The sequence below is a fragment of the Chanodichthys erythropterus genome, chromosome 10 (genome assembly GCF_024489055.1).
Source record: "Chanodichthys erythropterus isolate Z2021 chromosome 10, ASM2448905v1, whole genome shotgun sequence".
Classification (NCBI taxonomy): domain Eukaryota; kingdom Metazoa; phylum Chordata; class Actinopteri; order Cypriniformes; family Xenocyprididae; genus Chanodichthys; species Chanodichthys erythropterus.
Window position 1 is genome coordinate 17,503,011 of NC_090230.1, and position 25,994 is coordinate 17,529,004.

The 25,994-nt window shown below is 36.4% G+C and overlaps 1 protein-coding gene across 4 annotated transcripts; it reads left to right on the forward strand.

Annotated features, from left to right (window-relative positions):
- Positions 1 to 21,431: 21,431 nt before the first annotated feature.
- On the forward strand, positions 21,432 to 25,833 carry glrx2 (glutaredoxin 2). Of its 4 annotated transcripts, none has more exons than XM_067398718.1 (4): positions 21,432 to 21,485; positions 22,112 to 22,175; positions 25,054 to 25,230; positions 25,464 to 25,821. In XM_067398718.1, the coding sequence occupies exons 2-4, from the start codon at positions 22,113 to 22,115 to the stop codon at positions 25,626 to 25,628; spliced, it is 405 nt and encodes a 134-aa protein (XP_067254819.1). In that variant the 5' UTR covers positions 21,432 to 21,485; position 22,112; the 3' UTR covers positions 25,629 to 25,821. The 4 variants fall into 4 exon arrangements, with proteins under 4 accessions (XP_067254819.1, XP_067254818.1, XP_067254817.1 ...); XM_067398717.1 differs by having other exon boundaries at positions 21,480 to 21,619; XM_067398716.1 differs by lacking the exon at positions 21,432 to 21,485 and adding an exon at positions 21,492 to 21,659 and having other exon boundaries at positions 25,464 to 25,823.
- The last annotated feature ends 161 nt before the right edge of the window (positions 25,834 to 25,994 follow it).

The window sequence follows — 25,994 nt, forward strand, 5'->3', positions numbered from 1 at the left end:
ATTCTTTAAAAGAAAAACTGATTAAGTAGTTTGGGATCATTTTTTTATCATTATTTCTTTAAAAATACCATAAATACATTTATCCATTACTATTTTCCAACTCAGCGATTCTATGGCCATCTCTTGCCATATGAGACAGACCGTTCATGCATTTTCTCGGCGATGATTTTTCCGCGGTATGGTCTTTCCCCAGCCCTTGCTATTACATGGCTTGGGTCTCTCACAAACACACTTAACAACTACGGACAATTTACTGTCTCCAATTCACATGCTTTTTTTTCCTTTTTTTTGTGGGATTGTGGGGGAAACCACAACACCCAGAGGAAACCCACGCAGACACAGGAAGAACATGCAAACTCCACACAGCGTCGACTGTGTAGCATACATTATAACAAATACGCTCTGAACTTGGCAGGTTTCATCTAGTTTCTTTTTTCATGGACACTCTTATTTGCTATTGACCTTGTCATTAGAAGATGAATAACCTGCAGAGGAACTGAGCAATGCAGGATTACTTTTCTGCAACAAATCCAATTCTATTACATTCTGGTCCTGATAGAACAATATTGGTGTGGATGTTTGCCAAAGTACAGGGAAGATAGTCCTAGACCAGCACTTAAGACCATCTCCTTTAAGGAGCAACACTGCACAATTTCTCTGTCCAGTAATGGCTATGATTTCCGGAAGATGTCCAAATGGAAAAATCAATGTGTTGATCTGTTTTGAGGTGTAGAAGCTGAGAAGGACTTGCTTTCATGATAGCAACACTGCTATAAAAGGCTCTTGAAAAAGCTGACAAGGAACAGACCCCAATGCTATTTTTGAAGCAGCAACAAAAGCCCATCCTTTATAACCCTCATACCCTGTATCTGTTAAAACACAACAAGTAAACAAGCTTTAGGTCCAACATAATGGCCTCTTGTGGCCATTTGTTACTTCTGGCTAAATGACTTGCTGCCTCAGAGGATCATTCACACAATATGAACCCTTTGTAACCCAATGACAAGCTCACATTGATTACATTTTTTTTTTCCTTTTTTTCATCAAACGTCAACGACGACCGATGGTTGACATTTGTTGTAAATATTCCAAACAATGGCCTTCTTTCACAATGTTCTGATTCCAGCACTGGGTGATGGAATACAACTGATTATCATGGACGATGTGTGCGCTGTTATCAAAACCAAACGCACAAGAGATCTTCATCAACAGAAGATTATTTACAATTAGCACAATTAATGAGAGCATATCTTTGTGTGATTTCTCATATGCACCAACTCAGAAGCATTTTTTTTTTTTTAAGATATTAGATGGTAAATAGCTATAAGGAGATTTCATATATTTGGTTCATCATAATTTAGCATACGTTTTAATTGAAAATCTCTTCTAAAGTGAACACTTTTTTATACAATTTTGTGTGCAAAAAGGTGTCCATACTGCAACATGAAAAGGCACACAAGCACATTTTGCAATCAGTTGTTAATTATTCATAAATACTGCACATTCATAAATAATGAATAAATATTCATATGAATCTGACTCAAACCTTGTATTTGACATCCATTTTCATTGAAGACTGTTGGTTATACAACAACAAACATCTTGAAAATGACTCTTGGTTCTTTCTTTTTATCTTTGTTTAATTAAAACCTAACAGATATCCTCACATTTATGACATTAAAAGCACATCTGGACAAGAAATAAGCTATAAAATGTTTGATATTCCAAAGATTTTGTTGGCACGGTGGTTCAAACACTTCAAGTTTGTATTAATTTTTTATTGCGCTTTCGATTGATTTAGTGGTCCACAGAGTCTGTGCCAAAGCGACAAACCCTGACCATTTCTGTTTACAGTGAATTCATAATTTATGAAGCATAATATTAATGTGAACTTGAGATCATCATAATAGTTCAAACTCTTTGAGAACACCCTGAACAATCACATAAATGAAAAATCCTCACAATATGTTAATATTTTCCTGACGACACATGTTCTGATATACTCGACTGCTCTGCTTTGAAAACTCCCAAAAGGAAGAACCCCTGCTATTCTCAGCTGTCATTTATCTAATTGGAAAAGCATATTAATCTTAAAAAAAGCATGCCATGGAGGACCTGAAAGCTTTACATCTCACTTCCCATGACACATTGTTCATAAGAGTGCACATGGTAACCACAGACCCTTCAACAAATTCAAGCTGTCAACTCCAGCAAGACTCCAGGGTTGACTGCTTTCCTAGCATGTGTAATATAACCAGATAGACAGCCAGTATGTCAATCTAGTATGTCATTCAGAACTTGAGGAAGGCATCAGGGGTTCCCTTGAGGTCTGTAAAAGGCCTCTAATGTCCACAGCTTTCATTATGCGGTCTAGAGGGATTTTACTTAAGCTTGTTGATAAGAGAGACACAGGAAGCGTATCGAGAACAGTTCAAACAAGTTCAGTCATGCACTAAATGTCATAAAAGTTAATAAAAATTAATGATTTTTCTAAAAAGAAGGAACTGAAGTAAGCAATTATAATGAAGTGCTTCTTCAACAGTTTGCAGCTTTGGTCAAGTGGACTTTTAACAAATAAACTTTCTTACAACATAACTTTTCATATTCCCACTAGTTAGTCCAACATATACATACATCCAGAGTTGGGGAAAGTTACAATATTATGTTACTCCCTACAAAAGTAACTAATTGCATTACTTTTTATGGAAAATAATGTGTTAAATGACTTTTTTTTTTAAAAAGGGTTTGTGTGAAGGAAATGTAAATTCACGCCTGTATATTAGAGGGTGCGGCTCAAACAAACCTTTCAGTTGTGCTGTCATTCTGGATTGCAGAAGAAAAGAGTGAAATTTCCTCTTCATCCTAATTTCAGCTATTTTGACTTAGTATGGTTGAATTTGATCTTTCTTCTTTCTGATGAACACAGCCGGAGTTATATTAAATATCCTGATGCTTCCAAGCTTTACAATGGCAGTGAACGAGACCAACGAGTATGAAGCTGAAGAAATCTACGGCAGGAAGTCTGGTGGAAACTAGACATTTTACTTCATACCTTGTTAAGTCTAGATATTTTTCTCACACAAACACCTCGCTTTGCTTCAGAAGGCATTTATTAACCCCCCTAATATTTTAATAAATTGAGATTAAAATACATAAAGTATATTTGTATTATGTAACATTTAAAGGTGCCCTAGAATCAAAAATTGAATTTACCTTGGCATAGTTGAATAACAAGAGTTCAGTACATGGAAATGACATACAGTGAGTCTCAAACACCATTGTTTCCTCATTCTTGTGTAAATCTCATTTGTTTAAAAGACCTCCGAAGAACAGGCGAATCTCAACATAACACCGACTGTTACATAACAGTCGGGATCATTAATATGTACGCCCCCAATATTTGCATATGCTAGCCCATGTTCAAGCATTAGACAAGGGCAGGACGTCTGGATCTGTGCACAGCTGAATCATCAGACTAGGTAAGCAAGCAAGGAAAATAGTAAAAAATGGCAGATGTAACGATTACATGATAGTTTTAGTGATATTTGTAAATTGTCTTTATAAATGTTTCGTTAGCATGTTGCTAATGTACTGTTAAATGTGGTTAAAGTTACCATCATTTATAACTGTATTCACGGAGACAAGAGAGCCGTCGCTATTTTCATTTTTAAACACTTGCAGTCTGTATAATTCATAAACAACTTCATTCTTTATAAATCTCTCCAACAGTGTGTAATGTTAGCTTTAGCCATGAAGCACAGCCTCAAACTCATTCAGAATCAAATGTAAACATCCAAATAAATACTATACTCACATGATCTGATGCATGCATGCAGTATGCATGACGAACATCTTGTAAAGATCCATTTCGAGGGTTATATTAGCTGTGTGAACTTTGTAAATGCACTGTTTTATAGTCGAAAGCTCAGGGGGCAGGGAGCGTGCGATTTAAAGGGGCCGCGGCCTGAATCGGTGCATAGTTAATGATGCCCCAAAATAGGCAGTTAAAAAAAAATTATTAAAAAAATCTATGGGGTATTTTGAGCTGAAACTTCACATACACATTCAGGGGACACTTTAGACTTATATTACCTCTTGTAAAAACTGGTTCTAGGGCACCTTTAATTATAGCAGGTTTGCTTAAAATTCTGAGTTTGCATTTTGAGGAAAGCTGAATCTGTTGTTGTGCAAGTGAGATGAGTAAATGCATGCTCACATTTAAATACCCATCATGTTTACGCAGCACACACAATGCCTCTGCACTTACTCCCAATTTCACTCAACTTGGAGACAGGAGAGCTACCAGTACATGGGAAAACAAAGTAACTTGGGTTTGAAAAAGTAACTCATATTTTGGAAATTTAACAGTAATGCATTACTTTACTAGTTACACACTTTGCGTTACTTATAATGCATTACACCCAAAACTGAATGTATAACAGTATAATTCTGTAGTTTTTTTTCTAATATATCATAATAATAATAATAATAATAGTTCTGGGAAAGTTGGTTGTGATGGAAATGGCACCAAAACTGATGGAAACATGCAAAAATGTATATAAATCATATTCACACAATTAAATGTTAATATTATTATTTCAGTTTAAAGATGTAATATTTTAATATTTGGTTGAAAATCTGTAAATTGCTTGATTTGTCTGTTACTTCCATAAAGTATAAGCAACGTAAAAATGCTACCCATCCATCTGCTTGCGCATCACTTATGGCTGTTTCCACTTCTTTTATAGACACTTTCATTCTATTGTTTTTTTCTCCAATTCACTGTTCGTGAGGTGGCTGTTGCAGAAGCACTTGATTAATTTCCTTAATCTACTCCAGATATAGTTCCGCACACAGTTAAAAAGCCAATCGCAAGCTTATCCTGGCCCCTTCCAATTTCTCCATCTTGCAGAACTTATTACTATGCACGGCAACCTTTGTTTTGCGAGGTCAGGCTCCAGAGGTGCAGGCAGGGTACGAAGCTCACCATCTTTCCTCTCCATCCTCCCCTCCACTCTTGCATATAATGAAGTCAACTGTTTGAAAAAGGAAATGGCACCGTTCTTGGTTTTATGATAATTGGCCCATCTGTCTTTCCATAAATAAAGCGGATCAGCTCAATGTGTTTGGAGCGGGCGCTGGTGGGAAGCGGGGCAGGGCGCATCCAGGAATGACAGGGAAAACAAATGACTTCCTCCACTCTGCAGGCGCGGATTCTTCAGGCATGAACATGGCGAACGCGTCAGTGAGAGGCGGCTGTTTTTGAACACATCTTACCCTGCATTAGGAGATCACAATAGCGCAATAGGCATTTGAAATGCACGTCTGTGGAGCAAACCGCTATTCTTGGCTGTTTATCTCAAGAGCGATGTTCATGGGTGGGTGACGGCTTCAAATATGTAAGCCAAAGGGAAGACAGTTGGGTGCAGGTAGCCTTGGTGTTCTGATCAACCAAAGGCTCCAGAGTAACTGGGCTGTTGCATTGCCATGGTAACCAACCACTGATCTGCCAAGTTGTGGTGGAGGGGAGTGGCAGTGACAGAGAAAGTGACAGACACATCACAGTGCACAGGAGGCGAGGAAGAGTGTAAGAAAGACAGACAGATATGAAATATCAAATGGAGAAAGACACCTATGTGGAAAGAAAAGGAGAACGTATGCATGTTGAACTATGTATGGCTGAACTAACCCTTTAAGGGACAATATTTGCCCCTTTAAATTGATTTTCCACTGCATTTTTTTACACTTTCATGTTTTAAATAAAAATGTTCAATAAACAAATATGCAATGATTGTAAAAACATAGTGATACTTTTAAATATTCAATTAAAACTGCAAGTAGGTGGTGGTAAGTCACTGTTAATGAGTGAACATCGAGTCTTTTCATTCATTCAGTAATAAAGCAAGTGGCTGTATTTATGAAAGAGTCATTGAATCATTGACTAGATTCATTCAAAGCCGCAGATTCATTAAAAAAAAAACACAGCTGTGGTGGATTTTGTTGGAACTGTTTTTTCATTGCATAATAGAGCGAAAACAATACTGTGTTTAAAATGTGCATCATTTGGTTGTTAAACTGTTGTATAAAATCAATGGTACATTTGCAGTTCTATGGATATTTGGGAAAAATTCAATTCATGTTCATATAATATAGAAGAATTCACACCAGATATGCTTTTGTATCGAAGGCAGTTTGAGTCTTAAATCAATCTCTATGTCTGTATTATGTTCTTCATGCTAATAAGTGCTAAATCCCCACAAACTGTATACTTACAAAAGTATACAGAGAACAGCAGTAATGTGGTGTGAATTTCTAGGATTCTTTAGTGCAAATCTATGGAGCTGCTGTAAATGCATAATAATGGTAATGGTACACAAAGTCTTAATGAAAACAAAAAACCTCTTCGCTCTTACTAAGTTATTTAACCTTAAAAACACATGCATTGAGTGTAAAATGAGGACGGTTTAGTCTTAAAAATAAATAAAAATAAACTTCATGGTTGCAGCAGTTATTTGCCATCCTCTGTGGCTGGCTTGTCAGTATTGTAATATTGTGGTTATCACAACAACCCTAGGCCCATAGGCTGCTCTTAATCCTACACTTAAACATTTGTTGTATCTCTAATCTGTTTTCATTAACTTTCAGATTAAAAAGTGCTACACAATGATGGTTGTTCTTGCATATCTTCTGCCATCGTTGCCTGGTAGTCGTTGCAATGTTAAATCTGAAATTTAATTCCTTCAATTTAATTTTGTACCGGTAAGTTTTACATGGACCGTTATTTTTGTAATGATGTCTTGATGCATTATAAACTCCTAAAATTTTTTTTTCCCCCTTAACTCTAAGCTTGGAGCTAGTATTGCATCCCTCTGCAGCAGTTTCGAGACCGCATCAAAGACCAGACCACAGACGATCTACATTGGGAGTTTGAAGAGCACAACATAACAGTACATCATTGCGAGGATTGACAGAGTAACCATTCCTGTCGATGAGGGCCTGATGTGCTGTGGACAATATATTCTAGGTGTGAAACTTGTCCTGTCCACCACAGATTAGTTCGGTCTTCTCTTTCTAAGACTGGAGCATCTAATATTGAAACGCCACATTCTCTTCTTTTTAAAACTGACATTCCTACTTCCCATCTTGCCTCTTTTGAGGTCCAAATATATTCTTCATCAAACACAACTATAGCAGATGTAACAAAGTATTACTTCAATTATTGTAAAATTGTAATTGTGTACTATTTCCAAGTGATTGTAAAAGCAAAAAATTCAAAATATGTGCCTGAATGTTTGTCTGATCTAAAATGTCTGACTTGAGTTTGTTATGAGAAATGAATACTGTCGTTAATGGCTACTGCATTACAAATGAATTTGTTTCATGAAGAAAATTGACCAACAGTCTATAGATTTTGAAAATTGACTTATGACAGATTTAAAATTGTTTATTTGTTTGATTTGGAAAGTTTTATCTTATATCTAACATTTTATAAGTTGATCTTATGTTATGAGAAATGTGTTAGTCTTGACTGTGTATGATTGTTTCTATGGAAGCCTATGGAAGCCCGTTTCCGCCACAAAAAAAAAAAAAAAAAAAAAGATTAATTGCGACTTTTTATCTCAGAATTGCGAGTTATAAAGTCAGAATTCTGACATATAAAGTCGCAATTGCGTGATAAAGTGTCAGAATTCTGAGATATAAAGTCGCAATTGCAAGTTATAAAGTCAGAATTCTGAGATATAAAGTCGCAATTGCAAGTTATAAAGTCAGAATTCTGAGATATAAAGTCGCAATTGCAAGTTATAAAGTCAGAATTCTGAGATATAAAGTCGCAATTGCATAATAAAAAGTCGGAATTCTGAGATAAAAAGTCGCAATTAATCTTTTTTTTTTTTTTTTTTTAAGTGGCGTTTTTTTTTTTTTTGTGGCGGAAACGGGCTTCCATATTGTTTCAGTCAAGGTGTAGTTGTTGGTAACACTTTAATTGTATACTGTATTGTAGATAATAGCATTACAAAGCATTTGTGTCATCTAATCATCTAAATTAAGTTTATGAAATTGAGATTTAGAGCATTTAGAAATTGAGATTTAGAGCATTTAGAGCATCTCTTTTTGCAGTGTAATATACTTTGGTCACAATAACGGATACTAAACACGAGAGAAGCCAGAACATTGCTAAGGTTTTCAAGCTGTCAATCATCGCATTTTCAAGAGCGAGCCGTGTTCTGTACACACATGTAACGATAATTTAACGGATTCACTCCCGCATTTAAATGTGGTTGTCACTCCTGAAACTTATGTGTACGTGGCCTTTTAGGATTTGCAAAATTTGCAAAATCATGGCCAAAAATCGTACACTGTGCAACCGGTTTCATCCGCTACAGGGAAATAACTAGAAGAAGAATAAAAGTGTTGTAAATGGTCAGATTATTTGAGCTACAAAATGTTTTGAAGGAGTGCACTCTTTAAAAAGATGTATTGCACAAACACATCCTTTTTTGAACAACTTCCTTATTTTGTAAGGAGTACACTGTAGTAACCCTTTTTTCATTGTCTTTGTTTCATGTTATATGTACTAATTGTAATAACAGTAACATATGAATAATTAATTGTAATTAACACTAAACCAAACGTAACCCTAAACCCTATAGTCAGTTCTGTGAAATCTACACTGTAAAAACTAATAAGTTGGCAAAAAAAAATTGTCAGATAGCACTTGCTGAATGAGTACAGCTATATAAAACATTTAACATACTTGTTCTCAAACTAAGCCATATGCACCACTTGACAACATGATGGTAACGCTGAATTCACACAGGGCATCTGCGATTACGAAGCGTTAATGCCGACACCCCGTGTGAATGCAGCGTAACTCTCCAAAAATCCACATTAACAGAAACTCTTTTTCAATTAGCATAACAAAACATTAATCACTACTAAATCTCCCACTTAACATTTCTAACTTATTTACACTGTTAAAGAGTTGGATTCTCATGCTAAACATAGGCAAAGTTTCAAAACACTAATTGGACGTATGACGGGGTATTTCTGTGCCAAAAATACTCTTGCAGCCTTTTTATCGAGAATGGGCCTGTGTGACTTCAACGGGGTTGAAATTCCTTGTACGCTCACTTCTCCTGAAAGAGATATTGCCCAGAGCGAGAGAGCAAGAGCACGCCCATCAATGCACATTCGCGTTGGCAGAGCTGCACAGGTCACAGGACTTCACAAAATCAACAATCACCAAAGAAGTGTGTTTTTGGTTGTGAGGGAAAGATAACCTTGCTTCCCAAAGAACCCAGCATTAAGTGGTGCTGAGAGTTTTGTGCTTATGCATTACATTGATCCGCGCTCAATATTTGTTATTAAAATAACCATAGAAACTGATAGTTGAAATCACTTTTTATTGGTTAAAATAAATGGAGAATATCTCGTGTTTTTCCGTGGCTGCTCAAGCCCTCAGGATCGGCGCTTATGGTTTCATAAACAAGGCCCAGTTGTTCTACGCTGGATTTACAGATCGTTTGAAACTGAAAGTTGGAGCGGTCACAACAATAATGATCCCGGTCATGAGTCGGAACCACAGGTGGTGAGTAAAACTGCTTCAAATGTCTGTTTTGTTGGAAGTAGGCGCCTAAGTGCATATAATGTAAACAACACGAAAGTAGTCAATTCATAAATTCATTAATCATCATACACTATACACTATATTCATTATAGTGATTTAAAAGTCATCCAGGGATAAAGCGATGGTGTATTGTGTGTGTTTAAATACATTTGTTTAGCTGACCACTGATAGCTTGCAGACGATCACTACGCAAAAGCTGTGCATGCTCATGACTCCGCTCACACAGCACACCTCCAGGCACTCGGCTGTTTTCGGAAAGACTGTTAAGTTTATGTATCTTTTATAAATATGATAAAACTAAAGACTTTTTGGCGATATGAAGGATGCACTACTACTCTATAGGTACTCGAAATTAACATGAGATTGGCAGAAACTGTGTGTGATACCCCCCCTTTAAGTTCGTCTAAATTAAAAGAAATACGTTCATAAAACTCAAAACAATGAAACCGTTCGGTTTACTTAAAATATGTAAGTTCTGTGAACTTGAAAGAAAAAGAAAGTGCTAAATACTCATAAAAGTTTATTTGACTGATCTAGGGCTGTCAAATGACTAATTGCGATTAATCGTATACAAAATAAAAGTTTGGCTTTGCATAATATATGTGGGTGTACTGTGCGTAATTATTATGTATATATAAATACACACAAATTAATGTATATATTTAAGAGAAATATGTCATTCATGCACAAAATATTTTTATTTATATATAATATAAATTATATAAAAATATAAATAAATACATATACTTGTAAATATTTCTCAAATATATATTTATATATTCATAATAATTACACACAGTACACTCGCATATATTAGGTAAACTCAAACTTTTATTTTGTATGCAATTAATCGCGATTAATCGTTTGACAGCCCTAGACTGATCTAATTGTTTAATTTAAGTTTGTCCTACTCAAACCAAACAAAAAAAGAAGACTTCAGATGCAAAAGCCTCTAAGTGCCGTCTGAAATTTTCTTCTAAAATAAGCATTTTTATCAAGGTCGTATGTTTATTTTTTAGTTATTTCAGTTTAAAGGCAATGAAAAGGACCTATTAATTGCCATTAAAGTGGAATTACTGAACCTAAACATACAAGCTTGATAAAAATGCTTATTTTAGAAGAAAATCTTAGACGGCACTTAGAGGCTTTTGCATCTGAAGTCTTCAAATGTAACAAAATAAATGTTTGTGTACAGTTTCTATTGATTCTATTGAGTGTTTCATCAAAAGATGAAATGTATTTTCATAGATAAATGATATGCGTACCTTTAGTGAATCGGATGTGATAATACGTAATGCTATCAGCGGCTGCAATTCATTCTATCTTTTTTGACGGAAATACTCATCGTTCATTTAACAAAAAGAGCAGTCATTTCAAAGACAATATTTTGTCTAGAGGCAGTGCTGAAATGTTAAAAGAAATGAGGCAGTCACACGTTATAAGGTAAAGGGGGAAACTTGCTTGTCATTTAACTCGTGATGTGTTTAACTGAAAAAAAAGATTATTGAAGCCCTGATAAGGAGTTGCTGCAAGGTCAATGCAATTCCTGGCTGAGATAAAGTAGTCAAGCTGTTAGTGGGCAGCAGGAATCTATGAAGCCAACTGATAAAAAGCACCAATTCTGAGGATGCTGAACGTCTTGGGTGGAAAGGTAATGATAACATAGATGGGCCTTTAGATCCAGGCCACCTATTTGGAGGGGAAATGAAGGGCTGACAAGCCAAGTGACAGATTGATACGATTGACAATACTTTCAAAGCGAAGACAAGATGGTTTATCTAGTATATTTCAGGTCTAAGCATCCTCCATTTAGGGCTCTTACTTATTCATTTATTTATTTTTGTAGAACTACACAATTTCTGTTCAATGTTTCATATATGCGTGTCTATCTCTTGAACATACTGATGTAATTTTAATTTTCCATTCTATTTAAAAACATGTTCCATTCTATTTAACAGGTTTTGTTTTCATTTGGGAGAAGTTGATTTCTAAATTACAATGATTTCTAATGCTTTAAAAGTAAGCATGTGTATTTTACTCAATTAATGCAAAATTTGAATATTTATTGGATTATTTTAATATTACATTTTATTTAATCTCATCACATGTAACACCAGCAAAGTAATTTTAAGCATTGTTGTTCATAAGAGATGTTGATTTTGCTAGTTTTTCCTATTTATTATTAGTGCTGTCAAACCGATTTATCGCGATTAATCACATCTAACATAATAGTTTGTAAATACTTGTGTTCAAAGTATTTACAAAATTTATAATGTTATAACGTTAGATGCGATTAGTTATGATTAACTGATTTGACAGCAACAATTGTTATCAAGTGACTTTATTTTTTATGTTACAATTAATCGTGTTCCTGTCCATGACCAAAGTTATTTGTCCCGAGTTATATGTATTGAGTTGCATGCATGTAAAACAAAAAAATAAAAATCATTTTCAGGGAAGAAAAGACTATAGCACATTTCGTATCATGCCGACTATGTTAATAGGCTAAACTGTCAGCTTGCTAGCCAAAGACTGTCCTAAATGATGCACTATACACTATATGCACTTACAAACTCTGGGCCCTATTTTAACTATCGAAGCGCATGGTCTAAAGAGCAAGCACACTTAGGGCGTGTCCGAATCCACTTTTGCTAGTTTAATGACGGGAAAAATAGTCGGGGCGCATGGTCTAAAACGGTTGTCCCTATTCTCTTAATGAGTAATGGGTGTATTTTGGGCATAACGTGCAATAAACCAATCAGAGTCTCATCTCCCATTCCCTTTACAAGCCAATGGCATGGCGGATTTGCGATTTACATGACAGAATTTACAAGCGGAAAAGAGCAACACGGCAACAATGCGCCTAAACACACCTCGACCAGCACGCCCATGGGTGCACAAATAGGCGCAAATGCATTTGCTATTTAGAAAACGTGGCGCAAGACATGAAAATGATAACTCCGTCGTGCTGAAACTAGAAAAAAAACACATTGCGCTGGGTGTATGATAGGGCCCCTTGCAATAATGCACTATGTACTTGTGTAATTTTATAAGGTTATTTTGTCATTCAACATTGGAATCTGGTAACCCCTCCCCCTCCGCTATAATTAAAGTTGAAAATATGAATATTATATGAAACAATTTGTGAATAAAAGAATTCTACAACTGTATATACATTATGCCTGGCTCACACTACAGGAGTTTTAAAATCCTATCCAATTGTAAAATCTGGTTGCAGCACACACAATTTTCTTCCCTCAAATCTTAAACATGCTCACACTACAAGATTTGAAATTCGCGGAGCATCACACACTACAAAATGTTATTAAGATTATCTGCCAGAGGAAGCGCGTCACGTGATCTACGCAGCAGATCGAAAGCGGATGTAAACAAAATGGATACTGAAACACGGAAACTTGCTGTAGCAATAATAATCGTTTGTTGTGAGAAAACACAAAAGCGGAAGTTTAAACGAGTGTGGATAAAAAAATGGTTGAGGAGACGGGCTCAACGTGGATTGTCAGTTCTTCAGCGAGAAATGGAGGTAAAATTTACCTTTTATTACTATCGTAGTGTGCTAGAATGTTTACCGTTATAATATTGCCTGCCTACTGTAGTTCAAAAGCGCTAGTGTCACCTTTTACATTGTAGATTCCTTGATCTTGGTTTCGCGGTCGCCATTTCGAAATGTCTGTCACTTCTGTCGCGTTGTATACTTGTTTCCTATTGGCTATTGTGACAGTACTGATGTTATTACAATCTTGCTCATCCCGATAAATATCAAACATGTTTGATATGATCGGGGTGAGCCCGATTTGTGTGAGATCAGATCGGGAGGTGCAAGATTTTATCTGTGAACGTCTCACATTACCAGATAATCTGCGCCAAACATCGAAACCGATCGAGGTTGTGGACAAGATTTTTTCTCAGATTCTCGGGAGGGGAAAATCGGGCATAAATCGGCCTAAAACTCCTGTAGTGTGAGCCAGGCATTATGTAGCTCCGCCCCTTTTCAGTGCGGAGTTTGTTGTGTTCGGTCTTCCGGTTTGTATTTCCACAGCATGAAGGTAAGATCTTATGGTTTTATGAATGAACTGCTCATTTTAAAATCTTCCGGTCTACTGACATTTATTATGGCATCTGCTTCAAAGATTAAAATGCTCATGATAATTTGTTTACTCTACAACGAGTAAATTCACTTCACCAGCTAATTACTCTTTGACAGCAAAGTCAATGTACAGAGCTTTTGCAAAAACTGAATTTCAAAGACAAAATTTTAAAAATGGCTACATGCTTGTTTCTCTGGCGCATAAGATCTATAAGAGAGAACCGACTGCCTTCAGAAAAAGTAATGTTTTTAAGCACAGCGCCACTTTGTTAACAAATTACTGGGGAAACAGTTCTACTTCTGCTGGTCCATAAGCGCCATCTACTGTCAGAGAGTGGATTTACATTTTCATTCAGTCTGTCTGGCATTTTTTTCAGACCAATGTAAAAATCGGTCCAAAAATTTCAACAGGTAAATGGAAAATAAGCTAATGTGCAAATAGTTTTCTCTGAAATTAAAGAGTGACGCGTTTACAAAAGGTGTATAACATTTTGTATTGTTGTTAATTTGTAGCTATCAGCCATTTTGTTTTTATAAAGTAGCTCTCAAATGAAGTAAGGTTAGAGATCCCTATAGTGTACAGAATATGCGCAGTTATTAAAATATAGGGCTGGGACAATAAATCGTTAAATCGTGATTTGAGAAATGATTCTGAATTGATTCTGAGATTTTCCGAATGCATCGATTCTGAGCTTAGTTTTTAACAGCAGATGGCACTGTGTGCTTTAGAAACAGCCGTACTTGAACTTGATACACACACCACACTAACTTTCTATAAAATAATCATTCATAAAGTTTGAAAAGGTTGAAGCGAGTTAGGTGTTTGCAGTGGGCTGTTTACATTAATCTTGCATCATAAAAGCATTCTGAGGTGCAAGTACATAGCCGAACGCACAAGCGTCAGCATTTGAGCATGCGGTTAAAAACTAGCCTACAGCGCCATCTCCTGTTAAAAACTAAGCTCAGAATCGATTCAAGAATCTCGATGCATTCGGAAAAATCTCAGAATCAATCCATGAATCGAGATGAATCTATTTATTGTCCCAGCCCAAGTAAAATAGCTGATGGCAAAATTTACATTACACAAAACTGAAGTACACTTTTGGCTTTTATCATCTCAGATATTGAAAATATATGAAGACTAAATTAATCTGCATATGACCATGGAGTAAACAGGGTCAATTTAAGAAGTAAACAATCGTGAGTCAATTGTGATTGTTTTTAAGAAGTGGCTTACAGATGTTTTGTACTCTATCAACTGCAGTGTTTTTTTGTTTTTTTTTTTCTTATTTGTCCATGTGGAACTCATGATACACAGCAGAACTAGCCTTATATCTTTGAAAAGCAGTGAAGCCTCCATGACATATTGCTTTTTCCTCCCAATCAAAATATGATTCACACTTTTTTCACACCTGGTACTGTCCAATTATAGCAGCGCTACACTTGGATGAAGGTATCTATTTCCCCCAGCCCCTCTTTGGGGTGTATTTCATTTGCCGTCTTGAATGGACACCAGTGGATTACTGCGCTCAAGAAGCTGTGAAATCCCTTCTGAGACCTTGAACAACCAGGATCACTAGTGTGTGCCCTTTCAACAAATGCCACCAAGGGCAAAACCTCCCTCCTGAATACAGAAGAGAAGCCCCCGCTGTACAATACCACTAAAACACACTGTGAGGCCCATTCACTCTATATTGCCGTCTTTTTTTAAAGTTAACTGTCAAATTCAAATCCCGCTCCAGTCATTTTTCTGATCCCAGCAATATTAAAAAATGAATAATTAGGGCATTTTTTAATCAAAGTTATCTCCATTCCTTTGTCTCATCATTTTTGCTGTATGTCTGTTTTTAAAGTTATTTCCTTTAATTCACATTTCTTTATCATTCTTCAGTGTCCTTTTATCTTTCATTTCTGTTCTCTTACATTTGATATTTCTTATGACTCATAATATTTCTTTTCTCAGTAGCAAAAAAAAAAAAAAACTCAAATTCAAGGTTCAGCTGTTTTATTTTCTAATTTTGACATGTTCAGCTTGTAGAATTTGAAATAGTTTGAAGAATTTGTAGATTAGCTGTTATGCAGTGTACTGTAATGATCTGATATTTTTAATGGCAATTTGTGTTTGTGCATCAAAGCAAAAAACTGTATTTTAAGTAATGTGTAAGAATTGGTGAACTTTCTTCTGACCCGTGCAGTAACTTTACTTGCTTGTTAATGTTAATACTTGATTTATATGGTGTGATTTACTATATATTCAAAGATATCTGGATATTAATTTCCCTATACACGGATTATGGACTCTTTCTCTTTACTTTATTTTGTTTAATGGTGAACAGATCACTGAAAACTTGGAAATGTAATTTAAACTGGGAAAGCCTAGAACAGACATGTATATTAGGAGAACCTTAATATGACTTTTTATTTTTTTTTTTATTTTTTTATTTTTTTTTTTTTTGCTTTTCTTTGCTCTAAAATAAACTAAATACAACTTATGCGGGTTATGGAGAAGTTATGGAAAATTGTATGGGAATTGGCTGATGTTTTTAAGGCCCTACCTCGTGCACAAATTATGTATATTAATATTATTCCTTTCAGTGCACCTAATAAATAGTCTTTTATCAGTTAGTAAAGACAGTTTCAAGTAATATTGCAAAAATGTATAAAACAAAACATCCTCTATAACACCTTTAATAAAACATAATCAGAAAGTCTATCATAGTCATATTAATTTTGAATGATAAAAATGTAAATTTAATAAATGACAATTATCATAACAGAATAATACAGACAATAATCAATTAACTTCCAATTTCTCTAAAATATTGAAGTCCAAAATATCAGTATTATTATAAGAAAATGTTAGTTACAATCATAATCAAACCTTAGTAAAATCTTAATAAAAGTTTAGTAATCTTAATCCAATCCAAATATAATGTTAATCAAAAGTTTGTATAAATCTATAAATCTAAATCTATAAGTATAAGTCTGAGTCAAAGGTTCTTGCCTAAGAAGAACAGAGTTGACGAGATCTCATTGATATGCAAGGAGTAGAAGTCCCGATCGAGAGAGGTCAAATAGTGACTGAAAATACAGAAGAAGCAGGGCCCTTCTTTATACCCAAAAACCAGACATCATTAACAACAAAAGCTGTTAAAGTGAATCAAAAATAATATAGCTGTCTCTTCAACACTCTGACAAACAATTAGATGGACAAATGAGGTATCTGTTCCTCTTTTTGTGGAAATCAGATACATCTGTGAAGACAGGGACCTATTATAATATACTTTGGCCCTTGTGCTGGTTATGTGTGTCTCCTATTTTGCAGACATGACCTTTAAGAGATATTTGTACTTTAACACTAGCATTTACATATGCCAAAAGAAACCATAAAATATTTTTTTCGTTATGGAAAGCAAGCCATTCTGCACTATTCTCCTGTAATCCAAAGCATTAAAGCATCCTACTCGAATTTCCCCCTCTTTTTAATTTTAAACTGGGATTTTAAAGGGTTAGTTGACCCAAAAACTAAATTTCTGTCATTAATTACTCACCCTCATGACCATGACGGTCCACACCCTTAAGACCTTCGTTCATCTTCAGAAAACAAATCAAGATATTTTGATGAAATCCGAGAGGTTTTTTTAATCCTTCATTGAGAGCAACAAAATTAACACATTCAATGTCCAGAAAAGTAGTAGAGACATCGTTAAAATATGTGACTACAGTGGTTCAACCTTAATGAAGCGAAGAGAATACTTTTTGTGTGCAAAAACAAAACAAAAATAACAACTTTATTCAACAATTTATCCTCTTCTCTGTCAGTCTGTTACACAGTTGGCGCAGTGCTGCGTTTCCATGTTTGCATTATTACTCACCCTCATGCCGTTTCACATCCATAAGACCTTTGTTTATCTTTGGAACACAAATTGAGATATTTTTGTTGAAATCCGTGAGGCCTTCATAGGGAGCAATGTCACTTCCTCTCTCAAGATCCATAAAGGTACTAAAAACATGTTTAAAACAGTTCATGTGAGTACAGTGGTTCAATATTAATATTATAAAGCTACGAGAATATTTTTGGTGGGCCAAAAAAAAACAAAATAACGACTTATTTAGTGATGACCGATTTCAAAACACTGCTTCAGGAAGCCTCGGAGCATTATGAATCAGTGTGTTGAATCAGCCGTTCGGAGCGCCAAAGTCACGTGATTTCAGTAGTCTGGCAGTTTGACGCACGATCCGAATCATGATTCGATACACTGATTCATTATGCTCCGAAGCTTCCTGAAGCAGTGTTTTGAAATCGGCAATCACTATAGAAGTTGTTATTTTGTTCAAAAATATCCTTGTCACTTTATAATATTAATATTGAAACACTATACTCACATGAACCGATTTAAATATGTTTTTAGTACCTTTATGGATCTTGAGAGAGGAAATGTCATTGAAGGCCTCACGGAGCCATCGGATTTCAACAAAAATATCTTAATTTGTGTTCTGAAGATTAACGACGGTCTTACAGGTGTAGAACGGCTTGAGGGCAAGTAATAAATTACATTATATTTTTATTTTTGGGTTAACTAACCCTTTAAAATGACAGAAATTTCATTTTGGGGTGAACAACCCTTTAAGTGTTGAAAAAGTCATGTGTATCCGTCTATAATGCAAAAGTCTTAGCTTACCTGAAAGTGCAGGTTGTGGCCTTCGAGGCAAGCCCTTATGTGACAAAGTGCAGTACCTTCTCTAACAAAATGCCAGAGCTTATTGCCAAGACGAGTCTGTTGTACCTTTTTCGGGAGAAGACGTTAGTTGGCTTTGACAGGAGGGAGGAATCACGGGCAGTTCAGTGAGGCGATACTCGAGAGATTATTGGAACAGCACCCTCTCCTCCTGTGAACTCAATTGAAGCGTCATTCAATCACTGCGCCAAATCATTTAAGAGCGAAAGACAGAGTGTCCGCAAATGACACGAGGCCGATAAATAAAAAGACGCGCGCATTTCTTTCGGCGGGAAGGGTTTTAATAAGGCAGTGAGTGTAATCAGTGGCTTCACTAGCGCCTGCCTCCATATAGCCAGGCATGATTGTCCGCCAGGGACGGTGATTTATGAGGGCAGCCGCAGCAGTGGCTTCTTGCTTGATTACATGGCTGCCCACAAATGCATGCAGCAAACAGATATTAAATCAGCGGGGCATATTCCGATGACACCGCACTGAAGGGAGCGTGGGCGAGGGGCGTCTGCTGCTCGGTGTGAAAACCTGCGTGGGGGCGGGGAATTACGTTTCCAGTTTCCTGTTCTGATGAGTTTGCCGACGTTTCGGTGTATGGCGGTCATTACTTGTCATGAGACTGTAAATACTAAGGAGGGTTTCGCCATTATTATGACATGTGGGTTACACGCGGACCCTTGATAATCGCTAGATGGGAAAAGGGCAAATGGAAAATATTAAAGGGCCCGTGTGTGGCTCTGGCTCAGTTGGGTGAACTCTCGATGTGCTTTTGCATCATAAAGGCCTGTAGGTTATGTAGATTAGAAGAGTAATTGATGATTGTGGTAGTTCCCAGGCTTTTTTATATGTGCCTCCACAGCTATATTAGTAAGATTATAGACATTATGCACCATGCAGAGACACAAGTGCACAGCCATCTTTACAATTTTGTATTTGAACTTCCATTTTTGCAGAAGCTCTGTACATTTCAATGGCATTGTTGTCGAAGAGTAATTAGCTGGTGAAGTGTATTTACTTATTGGAAAGTTAAAAGTTATTATGAGAATCCATCACATCCAACACACACAGTCAGATACTTATACATATATATATAAAATATATATTATACACACCGATCAGGCATAACATTATGAACACCTTCCTAATATTGTGTTGGTCCCCTTTTCCTGCCAAAACAGCCCTGACCCGTCGAGGCATGTACTCCGCTAGACCCCTGAAGGTGTGCTGTGGTATCTGGAAACCAAGATGTTAGCAGCAGATCCTTTAAGTCATGTGAGTTAGGGGCCTCCATGGATTGGACTTGTTTGTTCAGCACATCCCACGGATGCTCGATTGGATTGAGATCTCAGGAATTTTGGAGGCCAAGTCAACATGGTTGTGCTCCTCAAACCATTGCTGAACCATGCCGCCCCTTACGCAACAAACTGTGATCCACTGTGTATTCTGACACCTTTCTATCAGAACCAGCATTAACTTCCTGAGCAATTTGAGCTGCAGTAGCACGATCAGAGCACACGGGCCAGCTTTCACTCTCCATGAATCTTGGCCGCCCATGACCCTGTTGCCAGCTCACCACTGTTCCTTCCTTGGACCATTTTTGATAGATACTGACCACTGCAGACCAGAGACACCACACAAAACATGCAGTTTTGGAGATGCTCTGACCCAGTTGTCTAGCCATCACAATTTGGCCCTTGTCAAACTCACTCAAATTCTTACGCTTGCCCATTTTTCACATATCAACTTTGAAGACAAAATGTTCACTTGCTGCCTTATATATCCCACTAACAAAACATTCACTTGCTGCAATATATACCCACTAACAGGTGCTGTGATGAAGAGATAATCAGTGTTATTCACTTCACCTGTCAGTGGTCATGTGTGTGTGTGTGTGTATATATATATATTACGATTCACGATTATTGGATTACTATGAAACTGGACTCATTTGAGGATGAAAGGCCAGGTTTTGAAAAATTAAGAAATTAAGACATCAAACAACTTTTACAATTATTCTTTAGGTACATTGTACTGTTGCAAAAAAAGTGAAAGGTGAACACACTGCTCATCTTCCTTTAACAATAATGAGCTTGGAGTTCAGGCCATTAAACTTTACAATATGTAAGCAATAAATAATTCAGAGTTTCTTTTTGTTTCTACGCTGCTGAAAGAGAGAAAGCCACAATAACAATTTTAGGGCCTAATATTTAATATTGAATTCCTCATGCTTGGGGTTTTCAAAACATTTATTGTTGACAAAATAACCATAAGCTGGATAACTGATGCCGTTGTTTAAAAAAGTGACAAGAACAGCCTTAATTCTTTTCTTTTCTCTCTCTCTCTTTTTTTTTTTTTTTTTTTGGTTAATTCATAAGGATTAGTGTGGGTAGAAAAATCAATTGCTTTTTCTTGCAAATGGCAATGTGGCATCTTTTGTGAAAAACAGAGATTAGGGAGCAGCATTAAATCACTTGTCATAAAATGGGGGGGGGAAGGGAAAAAAACAGGGATAACAGATTCTCAAGAAAAATTTCTTGTGTTGGTTCTGTGTAATGCATTTTACAGAATGGCACAGTGCCACCCTATGGGTGGATGCAAAATTACACTTCTTTCAGATTAAAAAAAAAATAACTTCAAAGGACAAGGGACATTAGATATTTACAAAAACATGCTGGTGAAGATGGACCAATCACTGTAGTTTGTGATGTACTGATAATAAGGCATTTTTAGGCATTAAGATTACTGTTGCAAATTTCTATTTGCATGTCAGTTGGCAATCCTCTAAATTAATAGCCTACGTTAAAAATATCCATAACTTTTAATGTACACATAATAATAATATAATATATAATAATAATTGGGTTTCTGACCACCATGGCCCCCTAGAGGAAAACAAGTTTGTGCCTCATTATTTCCAATGATCAGGACAGGCTGGTAGAAAAGTGTCCAGATGATCCGTGAAGGGCGGAGCCTACAGACGGCACTTTTTACGTCACATAAATGTGGTTCCGGTTGAGAGGTACGCATGTGTTTTGGACTTTATAACAATACAGAAGAAACACATTTTTGTATGAAAACCGGTAACAGTCCTTGGACAGTCTTTTATTGATAGAGCGGCGCGTGTCGCTTTACACTCCACGATGTTTACGAGAGGTTGTATATACACATCCAAACAGGCTTATCATATTCTAAGGTCATTATGAGGACAATTTATATTTTAACTTAACTGTGTACATGCTATATATTAAACTAAGATTAGAATCAAGACCGTCATTGTTTTTGTCTGTTCTGGACGGTACAAGTTAACCTACTTTAACAGACAAGAGTGCTGTTTTTAGTAGGGACATTAAATGTTTAAATCCCCCTGTGTGATCTGATCAGATTACAGTCTAGCTGTGTGATCCTGTTTACCTGTTTCAGTCGGGAACCACACAACAGTTGTTTGAACATGACTAACTTAAATTGCCAGTCTAATTCTCTTGTATCTGCACTAACTGCGTTTGCTTTCCTTGTATCTTCAACATGTCTTTTTTACAGACCAGTGATTATAACAAGGTCATCACGTGTGTTCATCTCAGTCTGTTGTTGTGTAAATGGTAGTGCTGTTTTCTCTCAGTTTGAACTAAATTCGTGTCGTTTCTGTAGAATGGGGAACTTCACGTCGTCTGCGCCTGGTTTGTCAAGCTCTGCATGCAATCAGTTTGTCCAGGTAAGCTTTATACTGGTGATTTGTTTTGGTTCAATTAAAGGAAAAGTTCACTGGTCTTCATTAATAACTCATGTCATGTCCTTTCTTCTGTGGAACATCAAAATTCCATGCAACCCAGATCATTAAGATTCGTGAATGAATCATTTAGAACTGTTTTTGTGAACCAGATCAATTGATTCATTGAAAAGTTCTGAATATCAGCTTAAAGGGATAGTCCACCCAAAAATGAAAATTCTGTCATCATTTACTCATGCCCATGTCGTTTTAAATCTAAACTTTTGAGGTGCGCATCTGACTGTTTCTATAGAAACCGGTGCTTCTAATGGCTGCTGCAGTGACACAATGACTTTACCAGTCAGTGATTGGCTCTTATTTAGAAGGCGGGACTTATTCCGCCATATTGCGCGTTTGACTTTCTCCCATTCAAAACAATATGAGTGCCACATCTTGTGTTATTCTATAGTCTTTGGTCGCATCCATAGACTGTAAAAAAATATGGACGTAGTGTCCGAGACGTCACCGTAGATTTCTGAAGAGCATTTTTGAAGCGAAAATGAGGCTGCTGCCATCTTTGCAGCGCGTCACCACACATCACTCCCGGATAACTGAAAATGGACAAAGAGGCGGGACGTGGTTGGAACCGAGGTGCCTGGTTACTGAAACCACGCCCGTCTAGCTCGACGTGATCATGTTAGAGAGCTAAATAAGCTATCTATCTTTCTAAGATACTATCTAAAAGATTAAAGATAAAAATATAACAAGTTATATCATTTGGAAATTCTAAAGGTTTACTGTCAATCTATGGTGTCTTTTTTACCAGATGCTCCAGCACCAGTAATTCATGTCAGGTGTGCAAATAACAGCATGAAAAATCAAACGGGACTTCATATCTTTATAATGAAATAGCGATCGTGAGATAAATCAGTCCGTGGCACTTGGGTAAAATGTCCATGAGCGTCCATTGAAAAACAAAAAACAGTTCTTTTTTGTCAAAAGCGTTAAATCCATGAAATATTGATATATTATCCATTGTTTGAATCACATTTCTTCTGAATGATCTGCTCTCCATCATCGTTCTTCAAGAAATTAGGCAATCTGAGCAGCGTTTATGTTATAGAAATGTATATGATCATATCTAACAAACAAATGAACCCGCGTCCAAAGTATAATTTTTCAAAATAGTGCGGCAGTTTTAGTTATAATATCCAAGCAGTGCAGTCTGAGTTTTATCATTGTAGTAAATCTCAGGAACAAAACTTTTAGCCAATGCCAAGATGATCCAACAACGTGTGCTCTGTTTATCTTCTGCATGTGCATCTACACAGATGCACATCTGTTTCGAGTCTCGACCATTAACGCAGCAAGCCATATTATTTTATAATTGTATATATTATTATTTTATAATTGTATAAAATAATCCTGAAAAAAAGCACAAACACGGCAGAGATGCCAAATTCAGCAGCTGGAATTAGCTGAGTTAAAGTGACGGCTCACAGACAGCAGCGGCAAACCTGTCACTCAAGCCTTTAACCACGCCCTTAATCATGCAGAACTTTATGGCTTAGTATTTTTTAAACGGACGAGTTATAAAAAAATTCACCCCCCTCAGAGTTGTCATGAAGGACAAAATTAGCAGTATAGACCAAAACCACAATTTGATCCAGGCTGTAAACATGTTTTTTTTTTCTGCTGTAAAGTTGGCCGTTTAAACATGGGACTCAATGAGATTCTGCTCTCTTTTGGAGCCTGTCCATAGCGGCCAGTCGATGAATTGCAGTTTAAGTCTCTTCCGTATTGGGGGAGGTTGCTGCTTGGTCGCATCACACCATAACAGATAGAAGCTGGACGCAACAAAGCACAAAGAAATCATTGCAAATTCCTTTGTCTTTTCCATTGACGGTAAAAAAGATGGACGACACACCTTCACTCTCTTCCACTGTAGTAACTGAAGCCTCCAGTGTGTCAATATGGCGCTGACATCTCGAGTCTCAAGTCTGCGCATAGTGAACTTGGAGCCAGAGTCTGTGCAAAAGTGGAGCCGCGATATCAAGGCCCACACCCCTGCAAAATCGGTTAATACTGCAGAACAACACATTATTTTGGTTTAAAATAAACAGTTCTGGAAATGTATGAATTAAAGTTAAAGCTCCAAGATCCAGAGAAAAGCCCGTTGGCGCCTCAGTGACTACTTCGCTCAGAGAAGCCGTAATCTCATCTGTCAATCATGACGTCAAAACCCGCATTTTTATAGCATCAAATAACTAACTTAAAACAAACTTATTTAAAGAACAAACTTTTAAACTAAATATCAGCGTGATAAAAACTGCCTAAAATGACTTTGACTGTTAGTTTGTCGCATGTTCAATACATTTCATGGAGAGGTTCTTCAAAATTAGATTTATGATATAATATCTGATAAGATATTTTAAAGTATTGCGGTAATCAAACAGTTAACGGTAGCTACTGACTTCCATAGTAGGAAAAAAAAATACTATGTAAGTCAATGGCTACTGTCTGTCTGGATAAAATATCTTCTTTTGGGTGAACTATCCTTTTAAGGGCTCCTTGCAGTTTTCTAAAAGCTCAATGGCTTAACCTTTTTAAAATGAAGAAATTAAGACAGCCATAAATATTAGCAATGCAATTTTAATGTTATTTTTTAAATGATTATTTCCTCAAATACTGAATTTTACGGAGTTTTTAATGATTATTATTATTTTCATATTAATATATAATTGCAATTTTTTGTGCTAAATTGTGCAGCCCCACAAACAAAAAGCAAAGCAAACCTGGAGCTTTTTCCCCCACTTTTTAAATTACATTAGCAATCATTAACCTAGATCTCTCTCTTATTTTTTTTGTCTTTGTTTTTTTACAGGATGTTGTGTCTAGTAACTGTGTTGTAATATTCTCCAAAACCACATGCCCCTACTGTAAGATGGCAAAGAATGTCTTTAATGAGATAGGAGCTGCATATAAAGTTGTTGAATTGGATGAGCACAACGATGGCCGACGTCTCCAGGAGACCTTAGCACAAATGACAGGTGCCAGAACAGTAAGTCCTGTGATTTGTATATATCTACAAAAACATTTCCATTCCTGGATGCCGCTTCAAATTTTGCATATGATTATATTATCACATGCAAATTTCATGCAAAAATGATTATATAATCACATTTCATGCAAAAATGTTTACATAATTACATGCAAAATTCCAATCTCCTGGTAAATGTATTGTTTGTGTCAAGATAGTATTTCTGACGATAGTCCTTTTTAACTCTTTTTCAGGTGCCAAGAGTCTTTATTAATGGGCAGTGCATTGGAGGGGGCTCAGATACAAAACAGCTCCACCAGCAAGGGAAACTACTGCCTCTTATTGAACAATGTCGTCCATGCTGTTTGAGTACCAGCCCTGAGGGCTCAGGCAATGGTCAACAGCCTAATCAGTCATAATGATATGTGTTTGTACTTTATGGTCACCCTTGAACGGCTCAAATAAAAGTTAAAGGGTTAGTTCACCCTCACGTCGTTCTCCAGTCCACCCGTAAGACCTTTGTTTATCTTTAGAACAAAAATTAAGATATTGTCAATGAAATCCAATGGCTCAGTGAGGCCTCTATTGAGAGCAATGCCATACAAACTCTCAAGATCCAGAAAGGTACTAAAAAACATATTTGAAACAGTTAATGTGAGTTCAGTGGTTCTATCTTAATAATATAAAGCGACAAGAATATTTTTTGTGTGCCAAAAATAAAACAAAATAAAGACTTTTCAACAATATCTATATGGGCTGATTTCAAAACACTGCTTCGGAGCTTT